Below are 26,073 nucleotides of genomic sequence, written 5' to 3'. Positions count from 1 at the left end.
TGATTTTAACTCACTCTAGACCGGTCTCCATTTATGTTTTTTCGGATTCACATCGTTAGTTCTCCCGCTGACTCTTATTCAAGAATCCGACTCCTTCATCATCGGGTGATGTATTTGATTTGGTATGTAAATTAGTAAATCTTAGATTCTCCGCAGTAGTAATAGTAAATGTATCGGTTGTAAATTTTCCGAGCTTCGGTCTCGCCTAGTTTTTCAGTAATCAAGTAATTTTGTAAAGTGTAACTATTAAGATAAATTGTGGCTTTAATAATATTAATTTGAGATGAGATTTGTTTAAATCAGTGAGTGTCAGGCTTACTACGGGTTTCGGTGGCCTTAAGCCTACCCATTCCCTAGTGCTGGTCACGGGTCCACGGGTGGGGTCGTGACATGGCCCTCTCTCTCTTCCCGTGACACTCTCTCTCTCTCTCTCTCTACCTTCTCTCTCCCCGATTCCATTTCTTTCAATATCGACATTAGGCCCCCGAACTTTTCCTTATTACAACTTGGTCCCTCAACTTTCTTAATTACTTATAATTTCATCCTGCAGAATTCCAATTTAACCCCCAAACTTCTTTTTAGCCTTTCAATTAAGCCCCTAACTATTTAATTTGGGCCAAAACCGAATTATTGAAAATACACAATTACAAAAATACCCCTGACCGACATATTTATTTATAAAAATACCAAACTCACAAATTTCCATTAAAACCCCATAAAAATAACATTATACTTTCAATCCTTATTCCAAAATAAATTTCCAATTTAGTCCTAACACACAATTAAATTAAATAATCAATTTCCAACTTAAAATTTAATACTACTAATCAATTATAATACCAATTTTTTCAAAATTCTTTTATAAACATCCTTTACAATTCTACCATAATTTTCCAATATACAATTTTACTTATATAAATATGCATTTGGAAAAAAAATTTGAATAACCAAAATATAATCATTTCTCAAATAATTTACTTGAATAATTTTTTAAAATTTCAAACTAATTGGGTATAGAAAATAACTCATTTATTTGATTAATATTAAATTTTTCATTAAATCATTTCAAATTAAACCCAATAATAATGAAGCTAAAATTAACTTAAATAAAAACTCATTATTAAATATATAAAAATTCGGGGTATTACAGGTTAGGGCACGGCCTAGAAGAAGTCAACAGATGTGGAACGCAGAGGTCTAGCACGGCCTAGACTCCGCCCGTGCTGATCAGCACAGGCTTGACCACGCCATGCTGAAGGGATTATATAGGCAAAAATGATTTGCTGAATTAGGGTTCGATTTTCTAACTTGATTTCCATTATACAAGCTTAGACCATCTTCTTCCAGACTTCAATACTCGACCTTAGAAGATCATTGCATCTATTAAGGAAGGATTACAACTGTTTTAACATCAAATTGAAGATCAAGACAAGATTTGGGAACATTTAAGAGGCAAATTAGGGTTTACTATTCTAAATTGGAAATTTACGGTTTCTCATCCAACTTAAAGAAGAAGGGTGTACATGCCTTTAATTTACTTTTCTGAATCTATTCTTTATTTTGTGTTGCTTATTAGTATGAGTAACTAAATTGTCAAACCCATTTGGGGTTCCTATGTTGTTGGATTAATTTCAAAATTTATGAGATTTTAATTATTAATGCTTGTTTCTTCTTGCTTTCATTATTAATAAGAAATCACTTTAATCATCAGATATTATGAATTACGGTATTTAGATTGCTTTATGTAACTGAGAAATTCATTTAGTAATTGGAAATTTGAATAGCAAGAACTGGTTAATAATCACTTAGAGATAAGGATAATTGACTAGCCAGATTAAGAATTAACAAAGCTTAATAGAGGTGGGTTAAACCTTAATGCTAATCAAATAATCGATCATTAGGAAGAGATTCCAAGTTTAGGTTATTAGGTTTAGGAATTCAGTTATCTCGAGAGGGAGACCGAATTCAGTTAAGACTTCGTCCATGGGTAATTGTAGTTGATAATCAATTTAATCTCTATCTTTACTAAAATCCAACTAGCTTAGGTCCCCTAGGGTTTGCTTTTTCCTTCAAGAGTTTTCCTAAATCCTTTCAGATTATTTGACATTTAATTAATTGTTTGTTCATATTTAATCATAGCATAACACTTCATTGATTTTGTTTAGGTTAGATAACATAAGATGCTATAGTAGGTCTAGGATCACCCTTTCCTAAGAATACAACCTAGATACTCACCATTTGTGCTAGTCTGCATCGATAGGTTCACTGCCTTAGACTTTAGCTACATAAATAGCATGTCAGCCTTTAATACTTGGGCTATAGACACTTATAAAGAAAAATATTTCATATAACAATGGGGTTTGTAAGGGAGATTACTACTATCATCACCATGAGCTGAGTATTGGGTAAGGATAAAAGGCTCCCACAAGTAAAAAGTGTTCTTCTTTGGCTCATCACCCCATTCAAGAGTCCATGCGATAAAGGAAATTCGCTTATTACTTGTGAGTGATGGTTAGTTAGTGTCGTAATTCTAAGATTTGAGTGGAATCAAAGAATCATTAACCAATGCCATCGGGGCTATAAGGACCAAAATGCACAATGTGTGAAAATGGTGTAATGATACAAGAATAATTTTTTAAATAATAAAATTAAGGACAAACATATATTAGAATCAACTTATCTTATTCCCAATGGAGTCGCCACTGTGGACAGCGGTTTCGGACACGCACCCAAGTGTCTTTAGTGACTATGACACTATAAGGCTTTTCAACCTAATCAGGAACACACTAACTAGTCACCCAGACTAGCACAAAGATGAGAGTCGCCACCTGGATAATTCATCGGGACACTTTCACTAATGAGTGATGTTTTTCAAACTCCATAAGGAAGCTTACGCCATAAATCTAGAGCTGGATCCGGAAGCCAACTTCCTTATTTATGTATCTTAGTCTTTATTTTATTCTTTTTAGCAAATCATTCCCTATAAACACAATAGTTCATATACAAGCACACCAAATAACACATATAGTTCACCTAAGTCTAGCCTTATTTTTATTAAGCCTAGCCCATATTAAGGTTGTTAATCTTATTTGCTAGTTAATTATGTACAAGTCCTTCCTAATATAGCCCAATTACAATTAAACTTTACCAATTATTTAATCATAGATGGACTACTTATTATGATAAGGTCCATTTGTATGAACCTAATTCTAATATGGCCCAATCCTAACCAAAACATGATGAAACCCACTAAGTCTATTTTGATTTTAGAACTTAAGCTCGATTAATATTGATTAGCCTAATGGACTACAGTTTTCATGTTGGGTCTAATTTTAACCTAAAGTTTATGTGCTCATTTTTAATTAAATAGTCATGTTACAGTTATTTACATACATCAAACTAAAAATAAACAAAAATAAAGTGCAGAAAGTAAATCTAGCTATTACAACCCGACCTACAATTAAAATTGTAAAGAAAAGCCCTAAAACCTAGTTACACTACACAAAATCACCAAAAATACATAAAAAACTCATAAAAGTCTAAAAATCAAGGCAAAAGGAAGCTAAGTCGATCAATTATAGGCACAACGCTAATCGGCTCAACACAGAGCTAATTGGCTTTACACTAAGCCGATTGGCTTTGAGGACTTCTCCAGCTAATTTTACATGCACAGAAGGTTAAAAAAATTAATTAGAATATGAAAGAAATAAAATAAAAATATAAAAAAAAATCAGATTAAATTAGAAACCTTAAAAAAAAAGTCATGCAGACTCTAAGAGTCTAAAAAACACAGTGGACAAACATGACAAATTAATCATATAATCTTAATAAACTAATTTGATTACAAAATTATAAAAAAAATGCGAATTTAATCATATAATCCTAATCATGTGATTAATTAGATTCAAAATCCAAAGGCAGACATATTATCATATTCAAAACCTTAATGTTCTTATTATCAGATTTTAAAATCCAATAAATTAGTAACATACTAATTCATAAGAAACCATAATCTAATTATATCAATCATGAAAATAAGACAAAGAAAGAAACGTTTTTAGAAAAAAAAATATAAAGAATAGGAAAACCAGTTTAATGGGAGAGTGATGTTGATGGTGATGGATGAATGTTGGGGAACCCTCAGTTGTTACCGTAGTTGATTGTTTTGTAAGTCTCAGGAGATGATGAAGCAGTTGAGTCGAGATTGGTTGTGAATCCAGCATTGGATCAGGTATTAAGAAAGCTTCTGTCGCTTCAAAAGAGTTTCCAAATTTGAGTTTCTTTCTTAATGACCTTCCTTCTTACTTACCAGAAATCTTTTGCTTAGTGATGAACGTAAATTTTTTAATCCACATTATTCTAATCGATGTTATTGCCTTCTATTGTTGTTAGCCCTAAATCTTAAGCCATCATTCTCTATTTATAGATGTAGGTTTTTTCTAAAAAAACTCTAGAGGAATAGATAAGGTTCAGTTTTATTTAAATTTTTTTAAAGAATCGATAAATATCTAATAAATCAAGTCTTTAAAATTTAAATAAATATCATAAAATCTATAATTATTGTCAAATACCTTCTAGAATCTGTATCTAGACATAAAAGTATCAAAAGAAACGACGATGAACTAAGAAAATCCAAATCGACACTGTCCAGAGCTAATCGGCTCTAAATTTGGGAAGTTTGTGAAAGTTGGTAGTTTAGTTCTCGAACTTACAAAATTTATCATTTTGACCCTAAAACTTTATTTTTCTTAACAATTAGCTCCAAATTGATTTTAAAAGGTAATTTTGGTCGGATTAACCTCAATCCTAACCTCGAATTTGCCCGTCCTTCGTCTTTCGAAACCCGAGAAAGCAGTAACTTTTATCATAGAGTTTTCCGTTATTCCCTCGATATCTAGATCCCGGAAAATGGATACTGACAGTAGCAATAATGGAAATAACAATATACTGATGCACTACAATGCCCCCTATTCTAAATTCCTGAATACTAGCCAATTATAATAAATTATGATAAAGTTTTTTCCTCCAAAAATAAACCCCTCAATTTTACTACTACTCTAATTTAAAATTATTTTGGTTATATTTTTTATATAGATAATTCTTTTATAAGAAAAAATTAAACCATTTTTTTATTGATATGGATACTAATATTTTTTATGGATTACTTTCAATTCATAGTTAAATTAGTAGATTTCTTTCTCGAGTCCAACTTAATAAGGTTGCTCTATTTATGTTTTAGCCATAATATTAGCCTAGTCGGTATTTGTAAACCACTCTTTTACATCTTAAATGTTCTCGATAGTATCTTTGATTTTATTATATATCGAGACAAACCTTGAAAACACATTAAATTAACTTTTCACAAACTCAATTAAATTAGTAACCAATTGTCGTTTCTATTATATGTATCAATTATTTACCATCCAACAATCTTATGCTAGCGCATCTATGCACCTGAGTTGCAAAGAAGGACCGTAGTTGAAATGGATTTGAATATCACAAAATGAATCGGTCCTCATGCCATCTCTATTTGCACAACATTTTAAAAAGATGGGGCAAAAGGGTTTTGTGGGTAAATCTTAGGGACCCAATGTAATTTCTCAAAATATAACCGAATTCTTTTTTGAGAACTAAAAATATAACCGAATTTTAAGCAAGAAAAAGAAAATCCTTCCGAAAATTTTAAGCACTCTGCAGAGAGGAAGGAAAGAAACCCTAAAAGCATAGTTTGGCGCCAGATTTGAAAAAGAACGCAGGAATCAAGAAATTCCCACCCCCTGTTTTGGTTTTCCCAAATCCCACAATAAAATTACCATCCTCCAATTTCAAAAAGGAAACCCTCTTTGATATTTAAAAAAAAAAAGTTACTTTTCAACTTTGACCTAATAAAAGCGTCTGTTGTACTTTCTACTTCCATTCATGTCACTCTACAGCTCTCTGGTTTTTATTTTTTATTTTCTTGCTTAATACTGTCTCTAGTCAATTCTTGGACTTTTGGCTCGGCAATCCAATGAAAAATTATGGGTCCCAGGGGAAGCATGAAGAGCAAGATCATCAAAGTGAACCTGGCGCAGAAAACGGCGAGAAAATGAAAGTGGAATTGGAAAAGCACGAAGATCCTGAGAGTGAAATTGGAAAAAGAAACGATGATAAACTGAAAGTGAAGTTGGAAAAACAGGAAGAACTTGAAAGTGAGAAACCCAAAGGGATTGCAATGGAAACCAGTGGTTCTGGTGATGGAATTAGTAAAATTAGTGAAAGCAAGTGCGAAGAAGGTATAAAAATTCACGAGAAAGGGAAAGAACATAGTGAGAATCATGATTCTGAGAAGAACGGAGGCAGAGTTGTCAAGAAACGCGGTAGGAAACCGAAGAAACGGTTGGATGATACTATGCAGTGTGCCATAGGTGAACAGAGCGGTATTAAGGTCGAAAAGAGTGAAGAGGAGACCCAAGAAAATGGTATGAATACGCATGAGAACCATAAGATTATGCTTGATAATGCAAAGAATATTTGTGCAGAGAGTGAAAAGAAAGGAAGCAAAACTGGTGGTGGCAAAGAGCATAAACAAAATGGTTTTGTGACTGAGAAAGTTGCAGAAGATGATAATGCTGCAAAAGTAAAGAATCAAGAGGGAAATCAAGAAGATGAAATATTAGAGAGCGAAATAGAAGGTGGATTAGATGTAAAAACTGAAGAAGTTTGCATGAAGCAAGATGAGGGACAAGAGAATGGTGTGTATTTGGAAGTAAATGGAGTCGCTTACAGGAAGAGACTGAGAGCTAAAGAAAAGAAGGTGAGCTATGCTGAGAACAGTGACCAAGATGAAGAGGTCTCAACAAGGAAGAAACGTGGTAGAAAACGTAGATGTAAAGCATCAGTAACGGAAAGAGATGGTTTGGGAAATGGGGAAGTTAATGAAAATGGTGATTTAAGTGAGGGAAATGCAAAGGAAGTGAGTGAAAGAGGGGGAAAAAAGCACAATAAGGAGGAGAAGAGTGATGCGGGGAAAGGTTATTCATTGAGAACTCCAAAGCCCTTGCAGATGGATGCAAATGAGGTTAAAATTACCAAGCATTGCAAGGAGGTAAGTGACTTTCTTTATCTTGTGGATTGGTATGGAATTGCATGTCTGTTTATTATTAGTGGTTTGTGTTTTTCATTTGTTGAGTCTTATTACTAGTGGTTTGTGTTTCTGATTTATTGAGTTTGCAGTTTATAGCAGAGGTTTGCTTGATGTGCCATCAATGCCAGAGGAATGATAAAGGTAGGGTTGTTCGTTGCCAAGATTGTAAGAGGAAGCGTTACTGCATTCCATGCTTGAATAATTGGTATAGTTCGGTAACCTATTTACTTACTTTCAGCTTTTTTTTTTTTTGTTTTTTTGTTTTTTCTCTCTTTTTTGGTGCATGTTCGAAAAACTGACTTCATGCATTACAAGAGAATAGTTGAACAGGCAGCTACAAGTCCATTGGCTTGATGCCTCTTTTATTTATTTATTTATTTATGTGTTTTTGTTAGGAATATCACTGTCAAAATTAAAGTTATTTTATATAGGATATCATTTAGAAGTGCAGTCTTGAGATAACTAAGCTTTTGCCTTGAAAATGGAATTCATAGTATAGAACTTTCATGTCAGTAGATAAGTAAATTAAAATGATGCTTCTTTAAAACTTTTACCTATTTCTAGATGCAGTTTCTTTGAAGAAGAGCTTGTGCAAGAGATAGCTTGCATGATTTATATGTGCTGGTAGATGTAAGCTAAAGTTTTAATAGTGTACGGTAGATTGGCATGTTGATGAACCAATTAAACTTAGAAATTGTTGTGATCATATGCAGGATAGTAATATAATATGGATATGCTAATATGTATGATGAAAGATCATTTTTCATATGATATTGGATGATTCTTTGGCCATTCATGTTGTTGAAGTTCTTTTGTTGTTTTCCTAGGTATCCTAAGATGACAGAGGAAGAAGTTGCCGGTGCTTGTCCAGTTTGTCGTGGAAATTGCAATTGTAAGGCTTGCTTGCGTGATACTCCAAGTAAAGTAAGTTCTTTGTCTTGCAATAAGTGCTCATTTGTGCACTTACCATACGCTTTAGCTAATCATGCTATGTAATTTGTTTCATTTTCCACTTATTTTGATTATGCTCTACAGCAACTTGTTCAATTAAGAAAGCTGGAAATAAGCAATGATAAGATACTAATGCACTGTAAGTATTTGCTCCAAGCACTTCTTCCCTTCCTGAGGCAGTTAGATGAAGAACAATTGATGGAGAAAAAGGTTGAAGCTAGGGCACAAGGTACTTTGGCTTCCATCAACTATGCTTTCAACTTATCAGTGAGTGTTTTCTCTCTAGCTTAGTTTTAATTCCAAAAAAATTCTGCTTGATTTTGGAAGACTCAAATTCTGAAGATACATAAGATACCCTTGTTTTATCCCCTTACTTAATAATGGCCAAGTGGTTGTTCAAGTTATAATTCATTATTTATATATCTTGTTAGACATAGACTATCTGTCTACATTTGTTTCTTCAGTTCCTTTAAAGTCATTAAGCAGGTAGATTACTGATTCTGAGCGAGACATTGTTAAAAGTATGTGATTAAAGTGGAGCTTGTTTAAATAAGCAGGTGGATGCCTGCTCACTTTGAGCTTGCTCTATGTGTATGCATGTGTGAAGCTTGTGGGCCTGTGTGTTGGATTGATATTTGTTAAATGACTGTATTTCTGTTTTCAGGTTTATCGTCTATAGATCTAGAGATACAAAATGCTAATTGTCCTCCAAATGAACGCATGTTCTGGTAAGGTCTTTGGCCTTCTTTGGGTTCCAAATTTCCATTAGTTTGCCTCTATCTTTGGCAATGTGATGTTAAACCATGTCTATTGTTCTTGTCCCCTCTTTTTTTTTTTTTTTTTTTTCGCAGCGACAACTGCAGAACCTCTATCTTTGATTATCACAGAAGCTGTTCAAACTGCTTCTCGGATCTCTGTCTTATCTGTTGCCAAGAGATCCGCGGTGGACACCTACAGGGTGGTGGCCAGGAGGTGGTTATGGAGTATACTAATAGAGGGTTTGAATATTTGCATGGCGCGGAGGGGACAGTTATATCACCAGATGAGGTGCCTCTGGAAAATATATCTGAGGATCTGCTGGGGTCAAAGTTGGGTTGGAAAGCAAATGAGGATGGAAGCATTGTTTGTCGTTGTGGTTTTGGCAATCTAGAACTCAAATGTTTGTTCCCAGAGAATTGGGTATCAGATTTGTTAAAGAAAGCTGAGGATGTTGCACGTGGTTATGAACTTGACATGCTTAAAATGCCTCTTGTGCGCTGTGCATGTTTTAATTCCATAGGGAATGTTGACGTAGGAAATAGTCATTTATTAAAAGCAGCATCTCGAGAGGATTCTGATGACAATTTTCTGTATTATCCAAGGGCCAGAGATATCAAAGATGTGGATTTGGAGCATTTTCAATACCATTGGATGAGAGCTGAGCCTGTGATTGTTAGCAATGTTCTTGAAACTGCAACTGGCTTGAGTTGGGAGCCAATGGTCATGTGGCGTGCCTTCCGCCAGATAAAAAATGAAAAACATGACACGCTTTTGGATGTGAAGGCCATTGAGTGCTTGGACTGGTGTGAGGTCAGTATAGTCAGTTGTTATCTGTTACTGTTTATAACTTTAATTACAGGGTCTAATGTTTGTAGTTATATATAATATTTGGTTCTCATGTTGACCAAGGATATTGGTGTAAAATCTGTGATGCAAAGATATGCTTTGTGGTATTATTGTTGTGCTAACATGGAACTTTTTGTTTTGTCTTTGAGCTTCATCTCTGACATTGTTATGGTGGAACTATTTTTATGATGACGTTGTGCAAGCACTCACACTGGCTTAACCTCCTTTTCTCCCCTTTATAACATACATAATATTTGCTGTCTATATGTTGATATTGTGCTAGTTTGCACTTTGGTCTTACTTCAGTTTGGAGTTTGGAGTATGTAAAACAGGAAAAGTTCAGCATACATAGGATGCACTCCAACTGCTTTATGCATTTGCTCATTATGCGTTATATGGTCCAAAGAGTTCTACCACTTGTTTATAAATTTGTAATAATAATCTTTAATGTGGTGTTTCATCAGTGGACATGTTGCCTGGTCCTCTTTTTCTTTTTTCTTTTTCAATTTTTTGGAATAGAATCTGTTTTCTTCCTACTGTGGTTTGCTACCGAGGGTTCAAGGACTTTTAACCTTGGAAATACTCGAATGCATGTGATCTGGAAGTCTTTGAATGTCCTTGGTTGAAGCATGCGTTGTGCATGATCAAGGACTTTCGATGGTGTTAGTTTTTGTAAGAGTGCTAACTAAATGATGAAAATCCTTTAGGGCCTCATGAACTGCACTCAAGCCGAACAAGCTGTTGGTGACTAGATAATTAGTCCTAACTATTTCTTTTTTCTTGGATTTGATGCCTGCGCCTAAGCCTCTTTTAATTCAAATCGGTTTTAATGAAAACTTTGATGTGGCTTTCCATCTTTGGACATTCCTTATCTTTGTTTGGGATAGTCTTTTAAACTCTTTAATTTAATTCTGGATTTACAGTTGGTTGAAGGACTTCCAACCTCAGAAATTCTTGAATGTATGTGATCAACGATTTGAAATGCTGGAAATCTTTGAATGTCATATGTTGAAGTACTCCAAACACTAGTTTTGTAAAATGCTGATTAAATAATGGCAGTTTTTGGGGGCCTTGTGAACTGCATAGAGGCCGGATAAGTTGTGAGTGATAAGATCAATAGGCTTATCTAGTTTTATTCTTGGATTTGATGCTTGCAATAAAGCCTCTTTCAATTTAAGCATCGAACTATATTTTCATAAATTTCAGACTATCTGCATTATATTCATACCATTCACATGGAGGAACTATTAAATTTGTTCTTTAACTCGTGATCCTTATCTATCTATTTGTAGGTAATAATTCACTATAGAGTTGTGCCATGTTATGTGGTATAAAAGTGGTATGAACTGGGATATTATGGAACTGCTTGTTGCATTAAGCATATGTTGCTCGAGACTTGTGATTATTTTCTAGTATTAGCTTCCAAACAATTATTCTATTTCAACTGATATAATCTAACACTAATATTGGAAATATATTTACTTTTCGATATAAATCATAATTATAAATGCTTTTATAGTTGGTATTGAATCTCTTCGGACTTCTCTTAGAGGCTCGTTATTTACCACCGCCCTTAATTTTTCTTCTTTGCGTATGTGTATCTCTTCTCTGATTTTTTATTTATATAATTAGGGATTCTTGTAGCCTTATTTCCTCAAAATGCCTTGTAATTATGTGTTTCTATTGAATTGTCACTTCAGTGAGATAATCTAACATAGTGATGCTGAATTTTTTGGTAAAATGCAGGTAGATATTAATGTCCGCCAATTCTTTACAGGATATGTGGAAGGGCGGTTTGACCAAGAAGGTTGGCCTCAGATACTGAAATTGAAAGACTGGCCTCCCTCTACTATGTTTGATGAACGTTTGCGACGACATGGTGCTGAATTCACCTGTTGTTTGCCCTTTAAGGAGTATACACATCCTGAAAATGGACCTTTGAACCTTGCTGTTAGATTGCCTAAGAAGTCGTTGAAGCCAGATATGGGGCCAAAGACATATATTGCATATGGATACATTGAAGAGCTTGGACGTGGAGATTCTGTTACCAAACTTCATTGTGACATGTCTGATGCGGTGTGTTTAACTTTCTCTTCTATAGTTTATCTTCATGTAGCAAGAATTACAGTAAGATGGATTTGGATTACCCTGGTGGGAAGTCTTGCTTTTGTGTTTCATATGTTATTTGTGTCACTTCAAGACTATGAATGAGATCTAAATGAGCTGGATTGAGGCAAATAATTGGTCTGATTGATCCATGAAATAGTATCACAAAGCTGGTCTAGAATTAGCAATTTTACCTAGTCAAGTCATCGGCATGCATGTTCATGCATCTAGTTAAGGACATTAAAAAGCTTAAGTTATTTTAGGCATGTTATAATTATTCTCTTTGTCAATTTACCTATTTGAAGGTAACTGGCTGCTTTTGTTATTTCAGAATTTTTATTCTCTGATGGTTGTTTGTGTGATAACAATGACTAGTGCCACTCTTGACTGGTTGAGGTAGTTTTTGATTTCATTTCTTTTAGACCTGGGGTTTATCTTAGGATCATTTTTATATGCCAAAATTGCATGCCTTCTAATTCCTCAAATTTAGGTTGTAATGCTTTAGCTGTAAATGAAAATGCAATCTTTATTTCCTTACTTGAAACTGTCATATTTTATTTGTTTAGATGTTAACATCCTTTCCTTTGCCAACTGATGGATGTCCTTGGGGTATTATTATGGATTGCCTGTTGCAAGGTTCTGGAAAATATCTAATTTATTTGTTTTGACGGCATGAAAGAATTATTTTTTATTCTATTTATTTTCCTCACAGAAAGATAGTTTGACATTTTCACTCTTTTAGGTAATATAGTTGTATGATGATTATCTTTCTACTTTTGGTTGATTGGCTCCAGCTTTGAACTTGTTATCTAATAACCTGGGAGATGATTTTGGTACCACCAAACCAAAGCTTATGGGTAGCATGGTAATTTCAAGCTTTGCTGGAACGATAGTTAAAATTTATTTTAGGAGTCCTTATTTTATTTTAAGTGTGTTTTAGGAGTTCTATTTAGTCAGTATTTCCTAGTTAGTATTAGTTTGTAACTTTTCTAGATTATGATTTTTAATCCAAGTAGTGTTAGGATTAATTTAATCTATTAATATCTAGGTTTGTAACAATTATAGTTTAGAGTTTTCCAGATTCAAAATCAAAGATTTGATGCAAATTGTTGCTTTAAAATTGTGTGTTTCAATTCTCTCTTGGTGACTCTAAACTTTCTAACTGCTGACTCTTAGAAGTTTCTTGTCTTTCTTTTTCTATTCTTCTATTTCAGATATGAATTTCTGTCAAGTCAGACTTGAAATTCAATCTTAAACCTTTATTTTCTGTGGAAATCAATGTAGAACAGGTTATCTAAATCTTCCACTTCTCTAATAAAATAGCCATTTAGGTTTTTGCGATAGGGGCGCATGGCTATCTTTGATTAACTTTGTTGTCCTTCTAACAGTTAGTTTCAATAGTAGGGTCCCTGTAACCAAGATGTTATAGGCAGTCCTGATAGAATTTTTTGTCATTACATCAAAATATTTTTAAATAGCAGAATAATGATCAATCTTATTTTCCTAGGATTCCACTTCAGGTAGGAACATAACCTAATATGTAGGTTTCTTTTTTTAATTTTAATAAGCTGGCTTGCTGAAATTAATGTATTTATTAATGTTATAGATGTTGTATATTAAATAGGATTGTATATAGCAATTAGAAGATTAGTTTAAGGACTCCTAATTAAACTAATCTTCTAATTGCTATATACAATCCTATTTATATACAACATCTATAACACTTCTCAAATAATTAGCATTGTATGTAGTGTATATATATGGGTGTAACTCTATTGATTAATTCAACCTTTTAGAATCCTTCAGTCAAATTACAATTAAATTAAATGTATGTAAATTAGAATTTTCAATCTCTCGAGCCTGCAATTTATGGCTTGTGTTGGTGCTACGTGATCAAGATCAGGATTCTACTATTTGTTTTCCTTTATCCTTTTATTGGTTAACATCATATAGTGGGTCCTTTAATTATTAATCCTTTATGTATCTGTTTCAGGTGAATGTCTTGACACATACAGCTGAAGTAAGCATTGAACCTACGATACTTGCAAAAATTGAAGAACTTAAAGAAAGGCACAGAAAGCAAGATCTAAGAGAACTCTATGATAACAAGCAGGTCACGGAGGAAGATGTTAGCGGTCAAATGCAAAGCGGTTTTTGTTGCAATTTGCTTAGAACTGACAAGGATTTTGGGGAGGTTGACAATCAAATCAAGGATTGTCAGTTTGATGATAGTTCTTTTCCAATGAAATCAGAGATGAAGAGTGGCAAGCAAGCAGAACAGTTTAGAGGTATGAGCACTGAGAGTAACCCAGGCTTTTATTGTTTTAGTTGATGGCTCAAATGATGACTGTTATTTGACCAATGCCTTTTCAGAGAAATCAGAGCTGAAAAGCAGAGAAGCTGATGATCAAAGTCAATGCTGTACTAGTTGTGGACCATCAAATTGTGGATATGAGATGGAGAAACCAGACGAGGGAGGTGCTGTTTGGGACATTTTTCGGAGACAAGATGTTCCTAAGTTGCAGGAATATCTTAAGGAGCACTTTAAAGAGTTTAGGCACATTCACTGTTGCCCATTGCAGAAGGTAGCTGTCTGTTGATATAAAATTTGGCTATACATGTTTGTTTCCACTTAGTTATGTCTGTTAAAATTAATGTGCGCTTCTTTTGATCAAGGTTCCTTGTATGGTCTTAATACTGCATGTTACATAGCATTGTGTCCGATATATAATTGACATTTTGCCCTCCGATTTCTTAGTGCAATTTATGATTCACAGTGAAACAGCTTAAAATGGTTGAGACAGATGTTAGATTTCTTTAGTCACATCAAAAGCTGGGCAGAGGAGGAGGAGAAGAGAGAGGGGTGGGATGGGGTGGCATACTTGGGAATTAGACAGAGAGGCGACACTAGCCATACTGGAGATTCAGAAACATCTCATTTATTGAAAGACCTAATTTCTAAATGGGCTTTCTATTTTGCACCAATAGCAAATAATGGACTCACTTTGGTATAAATAAACTTTAAACACAGATTTTTTAAAGGTTATATTGTATAATTTTTAATATGGTTTGTCACTTCTGACTTTAACCCTGTAATAATTTAGTATGTTAAGCAATGATAATTAGTTTGTAATAAGCTATTTCTTTGACTCTTATCACTCCCACTGATTGATTAGATTACTACGATTTAGTTGATTCTTGGTGTAATATTGTCCTTGAGTGATTTTACTCATTTTTTAATAAAGACTTACATGTAACATCAGCCAGTTTGTTCTTGTTCTGTTACACTGATTCCATTATTTTAAAATCCTTGTTCTGGCTCCATTCTTGAAAGAGAAAATAAGGGAAGTTGTTGTAGTAATTGTAACTGATGGTTGAATAAATTATTTTTTTCTCCTTAAACTTACCCGAGTCTTGCACCTATTAGATAATAAATTGAGCCATGGACATCTTTTCCTTAGACTTGGATGAGTTGGATGAAAAGTATCAGAATGAAATATGATTACTGACAGAGTAAATCAGGGACTTGCTGAAATTCAACATATTGAACCAACTAATTGTATTTTGATGCTCATCTTCTTATGCTGTGGTAGCCATTGCTTTCTCGACTCTTTGGGAATTACTATTTCTTCTTTTGTAGGTTGTTCATCCAATACATGATCAGACCTTTTATTTGACTCTAGAGCATAAGAGGAAGCTGAAAGAGGAATTTGGTTAGCCATCTAACTTGTCATAGTTAGGTTTATTTGCTTGTTCTTTTGTAGATTTAGGTTCTAGTCCGTGTTTTGACACTATGATGCAGGCATTGAGCCATGGACATTTGTCCAGAAACTTGGAGATGCGGTATTTATTCCTGCAGGCTGTCCTCATCAAGTGAGAAACTTGAAGGTAAACTGAATTTCTTTTGGCAACTTTTTGAGCTTCAGAAATTGGTAAGTTTGGTATCTAGAGTGCAAGCAGTCCTAAAATTTTATCATTTAGCTTGTAAAATCTTGTTAAACCACATTTTTCATGTGGTAAAAATGTTTTATATGAATCAAAGACAGACTTCTCTTCAAGGAATTATATGATTTCAAGTTGAATTCTGATGAGTATAATGTCTTGCATTCATATTTCTCATGCTCAAAGGAAGTTGTGATAGTTCTTGTGCGGAAATGATTGAACATTTCAAAGCGAAACAGGAGAACTCTGAAAATTAATATGTAAAGTAGACCTAGCCAAGGCCTAAACTGGCCCGATGGTTCATGGTTCATTTAGAGGTTGAACCTTGAACTGGCGCACATAAAATGTCCGGTTCAAGGTTAAGGGTTGAATAGTTCAGGGATAGTTTAAGGTTTAGGTTCATTGCAGTTTTGGTTCCGGTTGGTTCTCGGCTTGAATTATGAAAAGATTATGAAAACTATAATTTTTAAAATATTTTAATTAATCATTACCGTTTAATTTATTTAGTTTATATTTTTCTTAACATTTATTATAATAACTATATATTTTATGAGTATTAAGAATCATGATTTAGTTTAGTCAACTTTCTTAATTGCTAATTAAATTGAATTTAACTAAATATTAAACAATGTCAAGTAATTCAAACATGAAATAAAATAAATATTTTTTTATTAATTTTTCAAATTTAGAAAACACAAACATTGGCTAATTAGATCCAAATTTAACTAGAGTTAAGCAAATAAATATCAACAGAAAGCTAGATGGGCTTATGTATTTCATACGTTTTTTTTTTTCTTTTGACTTTTTCCTTAGCCATTTTATATATTGCTCTGCAAAAAATATATATATTACATGATTTTGAGCCAAAGTCACAATACTCTATTATTCTTTTAACAAGGGTAATTGATAGTAAAAGAAATTAAAAATAAATTTGTTTATTTACAATTAGTAAGCGTAAAAGTGTAAATTTTTACTAAATTAATATTTTTTATTTAATAGTGTCTTTAATGGGTTGAATCGGTTCAGATTGTCGGTTATAGTTCAAGTTCAAGATGATGTTGAACCTTAATTGGTCCTTACCCTTAAGGTTCCGGACTGGTTCACAAACTGAAACTGTTAACTAGAGCTGGTTTCGGATTTGACTGGTCTGGTTCCTGTCTCCTGTCCGGTTTGCGGAAGGTCTGATATGAAGCATTTGCTGATTTATGCTTAAAATGGTCCAATAAATATCTTTCTGTTATCCACAAGGGTTGGCTAGATGTTTGCCTCAATTAGCACATATGAAGTGACTAATGACATTTTATCATATTTTATAGTCATGCATAAAGGTAGCCTTGGACTTTGTTTCACCGGAAAATGTCGGAGAGTGCATTCGTTTGACAGAGGAATTCCGTTTACTTCCACCAAATCATCGGGCTAAAGAAGATAAGTTGGAGGTAAACTTGTTTCATAAATTGTTACTATTTTCTAAGAGATCTTATGTTGCTAGTTTACTTAGTATCAACTGGAATATTGAAATGGTCTTGATGTGGTGAGTGAAGTGTTGAAATGTTGTTGGTTTATATGGTTTCTTTGTGCTATAGAATTTTATCTTCTTTGGTTCCTTTATCTAGTGTCATATCAGAAAGAAACTTTCTTATACTTTCATTACTTGGCTGGCGCCTTCTCAATTCTATGTTTGATGTTTAATTTTTTGATACACCCTTGAAATCTAGATTAGAGGTCTATATCAATGGAGGTTAGTTAATGCTTCAATTTGTAAGGATCTGCTAGATCAAATAGGAAAAGGATGGAACAGAGTTTTACAGCAGTAAAAAGGTTTTTGGTTCTTATCTTTTCTGGAAAAATAGCAGTAACTACAGGTAGAGGGAAGTTCGAGAGTCCCAATCTCTCCAAGTCACAGCCAATATTACTAACCATCCCCTGCCCAATCTGTCCCCTCCCCTTTTTAAAAGTAGAATAAGAAAATAACAAGAAAATAACAAACTCCTAGAATTTCGCGTGATGCATCCCCCCTGCCAAATATTCTAACAGATTTCTTGACGTGTCCCTCTCTTGCTCCTTCTAGAATACGTCATAGTCACAGGGGCCTTGACACAATTCTAGGTTTTGTGTTGTGAGAAAGTGGGAGTAAATAAGTGATCTGAGTTTGATGAAGGACTTCTTAGGTCTTATAGAAGACAAATTGTGAGGGCACTGCTAGAAATAGTTTGCAGATTTAGAGTAATTTGGCCATATGTGCCTTTTGGAAAGTTATAATTGTATTGATATTGAAGTCGGTAAATACATGAGTTTATATTCACTTCGTAGGTGAAGAAAAAACTAATTGGTAGTTTCTAGTTCTTTAAACTGACCGTTATTTGTATAAACAAACAATGCTATTTTGCATTATAATTGCCAAAATTCATGAAAAGGAAATTTAACAAATTGATTATCTAGTGCCTTTATTTTAGAAGTCTTAACTTTTTAGCTATTGAACCACCTGCTTAAATGGATCAAAGATGAACCTATTTCGGTAATCCCTTAAGAAACTAATAGAGAACTTCCAATTTCAGAAAGAGAAAAAATAGTAATAAGACTTTGCAGTGTCTAAAAATGTTAGACAAGATGAATTATACTTCTCATTAAGGCCATCGGTTGGAAAATTGCAATCCTAGATGTAAATATGCTAATCTTTATATATTTACATTTATTTTAAGTATTTATAAAAATGTGTTGGATATCATATTAAAACTTAAATATTAAAAATGTATCATTTTTTTGAGTTTCCCTTTCTAAATATCCACACCCTTGATTTTCCTCTTGTCATCACAACTTTGTTGGTATTTTCAGATACTCTCCTTTACCTGACCTTAATAGAACGGATGTGGAAAGTATATAATCAAATTTGGCTAAGTTTTATTTTGATACCCATGATGGATGATACAAAAATGAAAGGAAAGAAGTGGAGTACAACATTCCACGTGGCACAACAGTGGGAAGATATTCTGCTAATTAGTTTTTTAATTGTCATTTATTATTAGTTATTATTTATTATTAGTTGTAGTTGCTAATAATTTAAGATAATATTTCTATTTTTATTTAGGATAATATTTCTATTTTTATTAAGATAATTCAGGATAAGTTTTGTACTTATCACTCCTTAGAAGTAGGGAGTTATAGTATCTTGGCTATGTATTTAAAGACGAGATTGTTAATGAAGAGGCAAGCAAACTTTCATCTAATTATTGTGAAATCAGTGAGCTCATACTATTATTAGTCAGTCAAGATAGGCAGAGGATGGAAGAATCCTAATAAATCTCTTTCTCCAATAAAGTTAGGAGAGGATTTTACACTTCAAGGTCCTATTATTCGATCATTTGGTATCAGAGCCAAAAGTAATGGGAGTTCTGCAAACCTTACAAGAGCAATTTAATGAATTCTTAACAGTCTACAGAGCTGAGCAGGCTGCAACTCATGCAAGACAACAAATATGGCAGCACAATTGGAACAACTCACCCAAACTCTAAACACCCAACGAATAGAGATCGATTCCGGAGATGGGAGCGTCAATCGTGGACCTTGTGAACCTAGAAACTTCAACGGAACAAATCGCACTGAGAATCGCCAAGTCTTTCCTCATTATACAAATATTGATTTCCCTCGTTTTGATGGAAATACTGATCCTTTAGTTTGGTTGAATCGCTGCCAGAATTTCTTCCACCATTAATGAATGCCTGAAGAAGCAAGAGTATCTCTAGCCTCGTTACATTTAGAAGTAGATGCCCAATTATGGTACTTAAAATTAGCAAGGAATAAGCCATAATTGACATGGGCTGACTTTAAGTATCATTGTAACTTAAGGTTTTGGCCCCCAACAGGAAGTAATAAGTCAGGGTGAGCTTTCCAAATTGAAACAAACAGAATCGGTGGAACAATTTCAACGCCAATTTGAAAAGTTATCTGCTAGACCACATCCTTGACTTCAGAGCAAGAGATGTAGATTTTCATCAGTGGACTACAGGAAGATATAGCTGTTGAAGTGGAAATCCATAACCCACTTGACTTATCAAGAGTCTTGCACGACTCTACGAGTGGTGAATCTCAACTGAAAAAGGTGCAGCGCAACCATTTCGAAGAGGGGAAGGGAACTGATTCATATACCAAAGGAGGCCGGTACTCAAAATTCTCCCTATATCCGACGACTTACACGAACTGAAACGGAAGATAGAAAGGCTTGACATCGACGTACTAGAATCTGAAATTTCGTTTGATGCTATAATCTTCTCAAACAATGTAATAAGGGAAATCCATGGAAGACCAATATTCATCCTTATTGATTCAGGAAGCAGTCATACTTGGTGGATGAATGCTTAGTGGGACATATTCAAATTCCAGCAGAAACCAAAGAAAATCTAAGGGTCATCGTGGCAATTGGCGAAAAGCTCAAATGTACTGGAGTTTGCTGAATGTTACCTATTAAATTGGGTAGACAAACTTTTCAGTTTGATTTATTCTTACTTTCATTGTGTGGTTTTGGTGCAGTGCTAGGGGTTAATTGGCTTATAACTCTTGCACCCATTCAATGGGATTTTGCAACAATGAAGATGGCCTTTCAATGGCAGAATATCCCAATACAACTAAATGGCATTAAGGATTACAAAATTCAACCATCACTGCCATATTTCAACAAAAGCTTTTTGGTAGAGTGTGAGGCATTTGATAGTGATGTGGGAGCACTTTTACAACAAGAAGGCAAACCTCCAGCATTTTTCAGCAGACTAGGCAGAATGCCACCTTCACTTACTAGTGTATGAGAAGGAACTTACTAGTCTCACAAAAATTGTTCTTCATTGGAGATTATTTTTGTGGGGTAGAAAATTCTTAATTAGAAGAAATTGTTATTCTATTAAGTACCTTTTGCACCAGCGTATTACCACTGCATGTCAGCCACATTGGCTGTCCCAATTGTTGAGATGGTTTATCTCTTGTAGATGCTTTTTGGGGAGAGTGCTAGCCAACTTATGGAGAAACATTCGGCATTCGTGCTTAAGGTCAAGCGCGCTTTAGAAGGAGAGAGTGATGATATAGAAATAAAAGGAAAGAAGTGGAGTAAAGCATTCCACGTGGCACAAGTGGGAAAATATTTTGCTAATCAGTTTCTTAGTTATTATTTATTATCAGTTGTCATTTAGTTGCTAATAAGTTAGGATAATATTTTTTTTTATTTAGAATAATATTTCCATTTTTATTGAGATAATTCAAGATGTGTTTTGTACTTATCACTATTTAGAAGTAAGGAGTTATAGTATCCTGGCTGTGTATTTAAAAACGAGATTCTTAATGAAGAGGCAAGCAAAGTTTTATCTAAATGAGCTCTCATACTATTATTAGTCAGTCAAGATAGGTAGAGTAAGGAAGAATTCTAATAAATCTCCTTCTCCAATAAAGTTAGGAGAGGATTTTACACTTCAAGGTCCCATTACTTGATCCAAGGTTAGGGCACATAATAATGGATTAGGGTAAGGTTGGGGTTTTGTATTCACGAGTAGTAAGTACTCGTTTAATAGTAATGTCTTACTTTGTATTTTTAACTTTTGGTTGATTATTTTAGATTTTATAATTTTTTTGTTGGTTTAATTAGTATTTTCGTTTCATTAGAATAGGTTATTTTATCAATTTAATTTTTATCGTTTGATTTCATTAATATTTATATAGCACATGAGCTTGTTAAGCAAGTTCTTGTTTTGTTATCCAAACTTATTTACATGAACAGGTTTTTAACATATAAGATACTCAATTATCCAGTAAAATACTCATAAAATATATTTATACATATAAAATATAATCAGTTTTGAGCAGGTTTAAGTAAATACTAATGAATTTGGGATGGGTATGGATAGTAAAAAATTAAAAAATTTTAAATGGGTTCCGGACGGGTATGGATGGTAAAATCAAATATTTAAATGGGTTTGTGACCGATATGGATGGTAAAAACCAAATTCTTAAACAGGTTTGTGACGAGTATGCATAGTAAAATCAAACGGGTTTGTGAGGCTGCTAGGAGATGGAAAATGATGGGGAAGAGCTCCATAGCATAGAGACTTTTACCTTCCTGTAAACACGGATAAGCCTTAGTGGGAGACTTTCTTCAAGATGAGCAATGTCAAATAGCCTGATCTTTGCAATAGCTTGCGTTTGATCTTTATCGGGGTATATAATTCAAGATCACCTAGTACCTCAGTCAATCTGGAACTGCTCATTCTTGTTGGGCAAGCCTACTGCTAGAGATATGTGGGAGGCCAGATGTGATAAAGAAATGCAAGAAAGTGGGGCTCCCTCGTAAGCTCATAATCATAAGGGGACTGCTCGAAAGCTTGATCTGTCACAAGGTAACTCACTTGCTTTTGTGTAAAGGAATTGAAATAAAACTTGATTGAAGAGTGAGGAAAGCTTTAGCTTAATAGCTTTTTAGGCAGATTTGGAGATCTTACTTCGTTAGCTTCTTTGGAAGGGATGGGCTTCTTTTCTCTAATTGGCACTCCCAGTTACAAGGAATTTTCCAGCAAGGATACAAGTTAAATCTACTCAAGATTCTACAAACTTGAATCGGCGATCAATTTGATGGGCTTGGATAATTCTATTTTAAACAAATTCGATTTCAGGTCTCTTATTGCACGTGTATCCTACCCATTGCTGTTGCTAGTTGTGTTACACATTAAATTTGGAGTGTTCTACTTGTTGCACAATATTTACCATATCAACAATAAACTGTACCTGAGATCTTTTATGTCTTAATTTGTTCTCTGGTCCTTGAAACAGGTCAAGAAAATGTATCTTCATGCTATGAAATGGGCCGTGGAAGTTTTGATGTCTGGTGCACAGTAAGTATCTATCCATCCATGTTGATTTATAAGTTATTATCATTTATATTGCTCATACATTGACTGCTTCATCCTTAAAGTTTGTTTCTTTTTCCCATTAAAGCGTCACCTATTGAATTTGCTGATGGAACCTTATGATGAATCTATGGATTCTGGATGATGCAACTTTTATTCGATGGAATGTTTTATATTTTTCTTGGTTCATAGGGTATTACGCATAATAAATGGAAATGAGTTTTTACAAACTGCTCCTTTATTCGGGTGTCTGTTTTAGTGCTTTGTTTACACCTCATTGTTTTGTTCTTTATTTTTCTTTCTCACTGTATGATCATGTTACATTAGAATGTGGGAGGACGCCATATGTTTTATTCATGAATATATTCTATAAAAGATCACTGCATTTCTTATGTCGATCAAGTGAGAAAGAAGACAACTAAATGTAATTTCATTTTGTTAGAATGTCTTTTGCCTTTTGGGCTGCGATATTTTCCTTAAAGTACTTGACATTTTAAGATTGTCTTTACTAATAAAGAAATTAGTAATAAAGGTTGTGGACTAGGAGTTTTTGATTTGTCAGCTGTTGGAAGGGCCAGCTATATGCAATCTTCCTCTTGCATGTTAATGAGATTGCTTTTGGTTTGGACCTGTGTCAGTGCTGAACCTCACTGAAAGTGAGTAAAAACTACTCCTTTAGGGACATACAGTCAATTGCCTCTTGAACTTGTTTCATAAGAGCCAATTGGCTCAAAATAGTTTCTTCCCATATAAGAACAGAACATTTTATTTTTGGTTCCATTAAAATCTAATTTTGTGACAAGAAAAGTCTTTCACAAATTCTTATTGGTAGAAGTTTCTATACTTTTGAAAGATAGAATTCTCTTAAAAAATATGAATATAAAAAACCTTAAAGTCAAATACTAAAAGTTCATTTACACCACCAACTAAAATCAAAACCTTTGAACCTCACTTTACCACCACCACCTCCTCCTTCACCACAGTTGAAGCCACTGTTCATACAACTAGAGCAATGACAATCCCTTCCATTACTAGTTATAGCTTTGCTGCGCCTTGATCCTTGAACAGGGCTGCTACTATGGTCAGTAACATTTGTAGCCTTGATAGAACCATTGTCAGATTGCTCAATCTAGTACTCAAACTTGTAGCCCCCGCCATGGTTGTGAAAGCCTTATAGTGGATCAAGGCCTAATGAGCAAAGAGATCTTTGAATCCATAATTAGGGGTTATAAGGAATTTGGTAAACTAAGAGATCTGGAACTGGACCTCCTCCTTATCTCTCTTTGCATCACTCTTTCTCTCGTTCACTCCTAGATGAGAAAATCATTCCTATTTGGTCTTACATAACAAGCTGTTGCAGTATCCTGCTGGCTGGATGGTGCCCCCTGTTCTCAGATCCTTTTGCTTTTACAGGTAGGAAATTGATTGGAAATTTTAGGGTATTAAAAGATTCTTTGAGATTACATAAACAGCTTGAAATGGCTCCAGGTATGTCCAGAGATACATGAAGTTGGAGTTGTGAACTTGAGAATGCTAGCAAATGGATTTACAAAGTTTATACTAGTGAGCATAATCAGAGCTAGAAAGGAAAGAGAACCAACACTTGAATACCTTCTAATGGTGAATTTATGAGGCTTTTTTTTGTCCAAACAGCCAGTGGAGCACATTAGATAACTACAATTACCTTTCTTTGGCAGTTAGGTTGTAGTTATTTTATTATCATTATTTATGCCTCTAACTGTAACCCTTATGTCTCCTTCCTTTCATATCATCAGCATTTCTCCCTTTATCGAATGCTAAACTGTCCCTTCTAGAGAGCGCCATTAAGTGGCTTGCATTTCTTTTTAGGATGCATGCATTTGCTTGATACTATCTTTTTTTCTTTTCCTGAACTTGAATTTGAAAATAAGGCTTCAAATGAGCCTAGTTTACTTCATCTGGAGCCATGTTATTTTGTTAACTTCGGCTCATGAGCCTATACAATCTGTTAATATTCAGTTGAGCTTTAACGTGTAAAAGATTTAGTCTTGATTAAAAAAATCTTAATAGTTTTATTTGTACATGAATGTGTAAAATCTGATACTTCACTGCACTAATACCAATGTTCGATAGAATTGATAGTAGTAATGATTTTCCTTTAATAAATTATATTTTATACAAATTGTAATTTGCAAGTGAATTTAATTGAGTTAAATTTAAGCTGAGTTTATGCATGTGTTGGCCCTTTAGCTAGTAACGAGTCAATTCCATTGGGGTTTTAGTCGGTAGGTTGATGTGTTAGTGATACTCTTGCAGATAATGCATGGATATTATAGTTTCAATTTGACAAACTCAACCGGTGTCACTTTCATATGATATTATATTTTTGTTAACATAGTAACTCTGAAGTATTAGGATGGTGTCTTCTGCCCAAGACTTTTGTTTCTGTTTTTTCAGTTTTCTTTCAAAGTAACACTTATTCTACAGTCACGATGTTGTTGCCAACAATTCTCCATCTGACTTTGCTGTAATAATTGATTTTCAGGCCTGAGGAAAGTCCGTCTGAAATACCTAAGAAAAGGAAGAAAAGGAAATCTTCAGGGTGATAACTTGCTGATCTTCTATTCCCTTGTGGCATTGTTGTCTAGCCTTGCCACAGGTGGATATTTGTTCATTATGCTGCTATTTTTATCTGCTGATTTGTTATACTAGTCATCCTAGACCTGCACATTCCTCCAGCGAATTCTCCTCTATGCTCACCGCATCATCTGAAATTATTCCACACGCTCCTAGTAGAATGTGCAGATTATCTTTCCTTTGGCAGGAATATTTTGCTAATCCCCGTCTTTTTGTTGTATGTATTATCATTCTTGAGAATCTCTTTTCCAGATGGGATCGAGTGAGCTAAGAAAGCTATACCGAAGAATGTGACGGCCGGACAGAACAGAAAAAGTTGTTATACTGCAGATAAAAGCAGTGTAATTATGTGTAGTTTGTAATCTCTACTCTACTGCAGTTGAATAGCTACTATTATAAGCGAAACCTGGATTCCTTGGGGTTCGCTTTTATTTTGTTCTTTTGTCATCCCAATCTAATATTTAGGCCTGTTACATGAACGTTGGATTGAATTTCTTGCAAAAAACCCATTCCAACTCTTTTATTCAACGGTTATTTAAATATACTAATTTTTTAATTATTTGATATATTATAATTTAGAAAATAAAATATTATATATATATATATATATATATATATATATAATTAAAAAAAAGTAAAAAACATATATAGTCAATTTTCTTGAATAAAAAATTGATCTGTAAATAAATAATATATATAGTTTATAAAATTTATACTGATTATTTATATAGCTATCAATAAATAAATTTAATATATTATTAAAAAAATTAAGATTAACATGTAACTATATATTAATAAAATTAAGGAATTATATAATAATAGTTATGTTTTATTTTAATAAGGTAAAAC

At 33.8% G+C, this 26,073-nt stretch overlaps 1 protein-coding gene across 2 annotated transcripts; it reads left to right on the top strand.

Moving 5' to 3' along the window:
- Positions 1-5,656: 5,656 nt before the first annotated feature.
- LOC8279765 (lysine-specific demethylase JMJ25) lies at positions 5,657-25,715 on the top strand. 2 transcript variants are annotated; one of them, XM_048377645.1, is made up of 15 exons: positions 5,657-7,087; positions 7,216-7,331; positions 7,954-8,050; positions 8,162-8,306; positions 8,742-8,805; positions 8,929-9,646; positions 11,429-11,758; positions 13,782-13,808; positions 13,902-14,076; positions 14,162-14,373; positions 15,429-15,501; positions 15,591-15,676; positions 17,047-17,166; positions 22,532-22,593; positions 25,133-25,715. In XM_048377645.1, exons 1-15 carry the CDS (start codon positions 6,011-6,013, stop codon positions 25,191-25,193), a joined length of 3,363 nt encoding a protein of 1,120 aa, XP_048233602.1. In that variant the 5' UTR covers positions 5,657-6,010; the 3' UTR covers positions 25,194-25,715. The 2 variants fall into 2 exon arrangements, with proteins under 2 accessions (XP_048233602.1, XP_048233601.1); XM_048377644.1 differs by having other exon boundaries at positions 13,782-14,076.
- The last annotated feature ends 358 nt before the right edge of the window (positions 25,716-26,073 follow it).

Source organism: Ricinus communis, chromosome 8 (assembly GCF_019578655.1).
Source record: "Ricinus communis isolate WT05 ecotype wild-type chromosome 8, ASM1957865v1, whole genome shotgun sequence".
NCBI lineage: Eukaryota > Viridiplantae > Streptophyta > Magnoliopsida > Malpighiales > Euphorbiaceae > Ricinus > Ricinus communis.
The sequence above is the reverse complement of the archived record's forward strand: the minus strand, read 5'-3'. Positions and strand labels throughout refer to the sequence as shown.

Bases quoted from the DNA above. Each gene is read 5' to 3' on its own strand.
- LOC8279765 (XM_048377644.1), top strand. From the start codon at position 6,011: ATGAAAAATTATGGGTCCCAGGGGAAGCATGAAGAGCAAGATCATCAA. The intron at 9,647-11,428 runs GTCAGTATAGTC...GGTAAAATGCAG, and splicing joins AGTGCTTGGACTGGTGTGAG to GTAGATATTAATGTCCGCCA. The intron at 11,759-13,781 runs GTGTGTTTAACT...TATCTGTTTCAG, and splicing joins ATTGTGACATGTCTGATGCG to GTGAATGTCTTGACACATAC.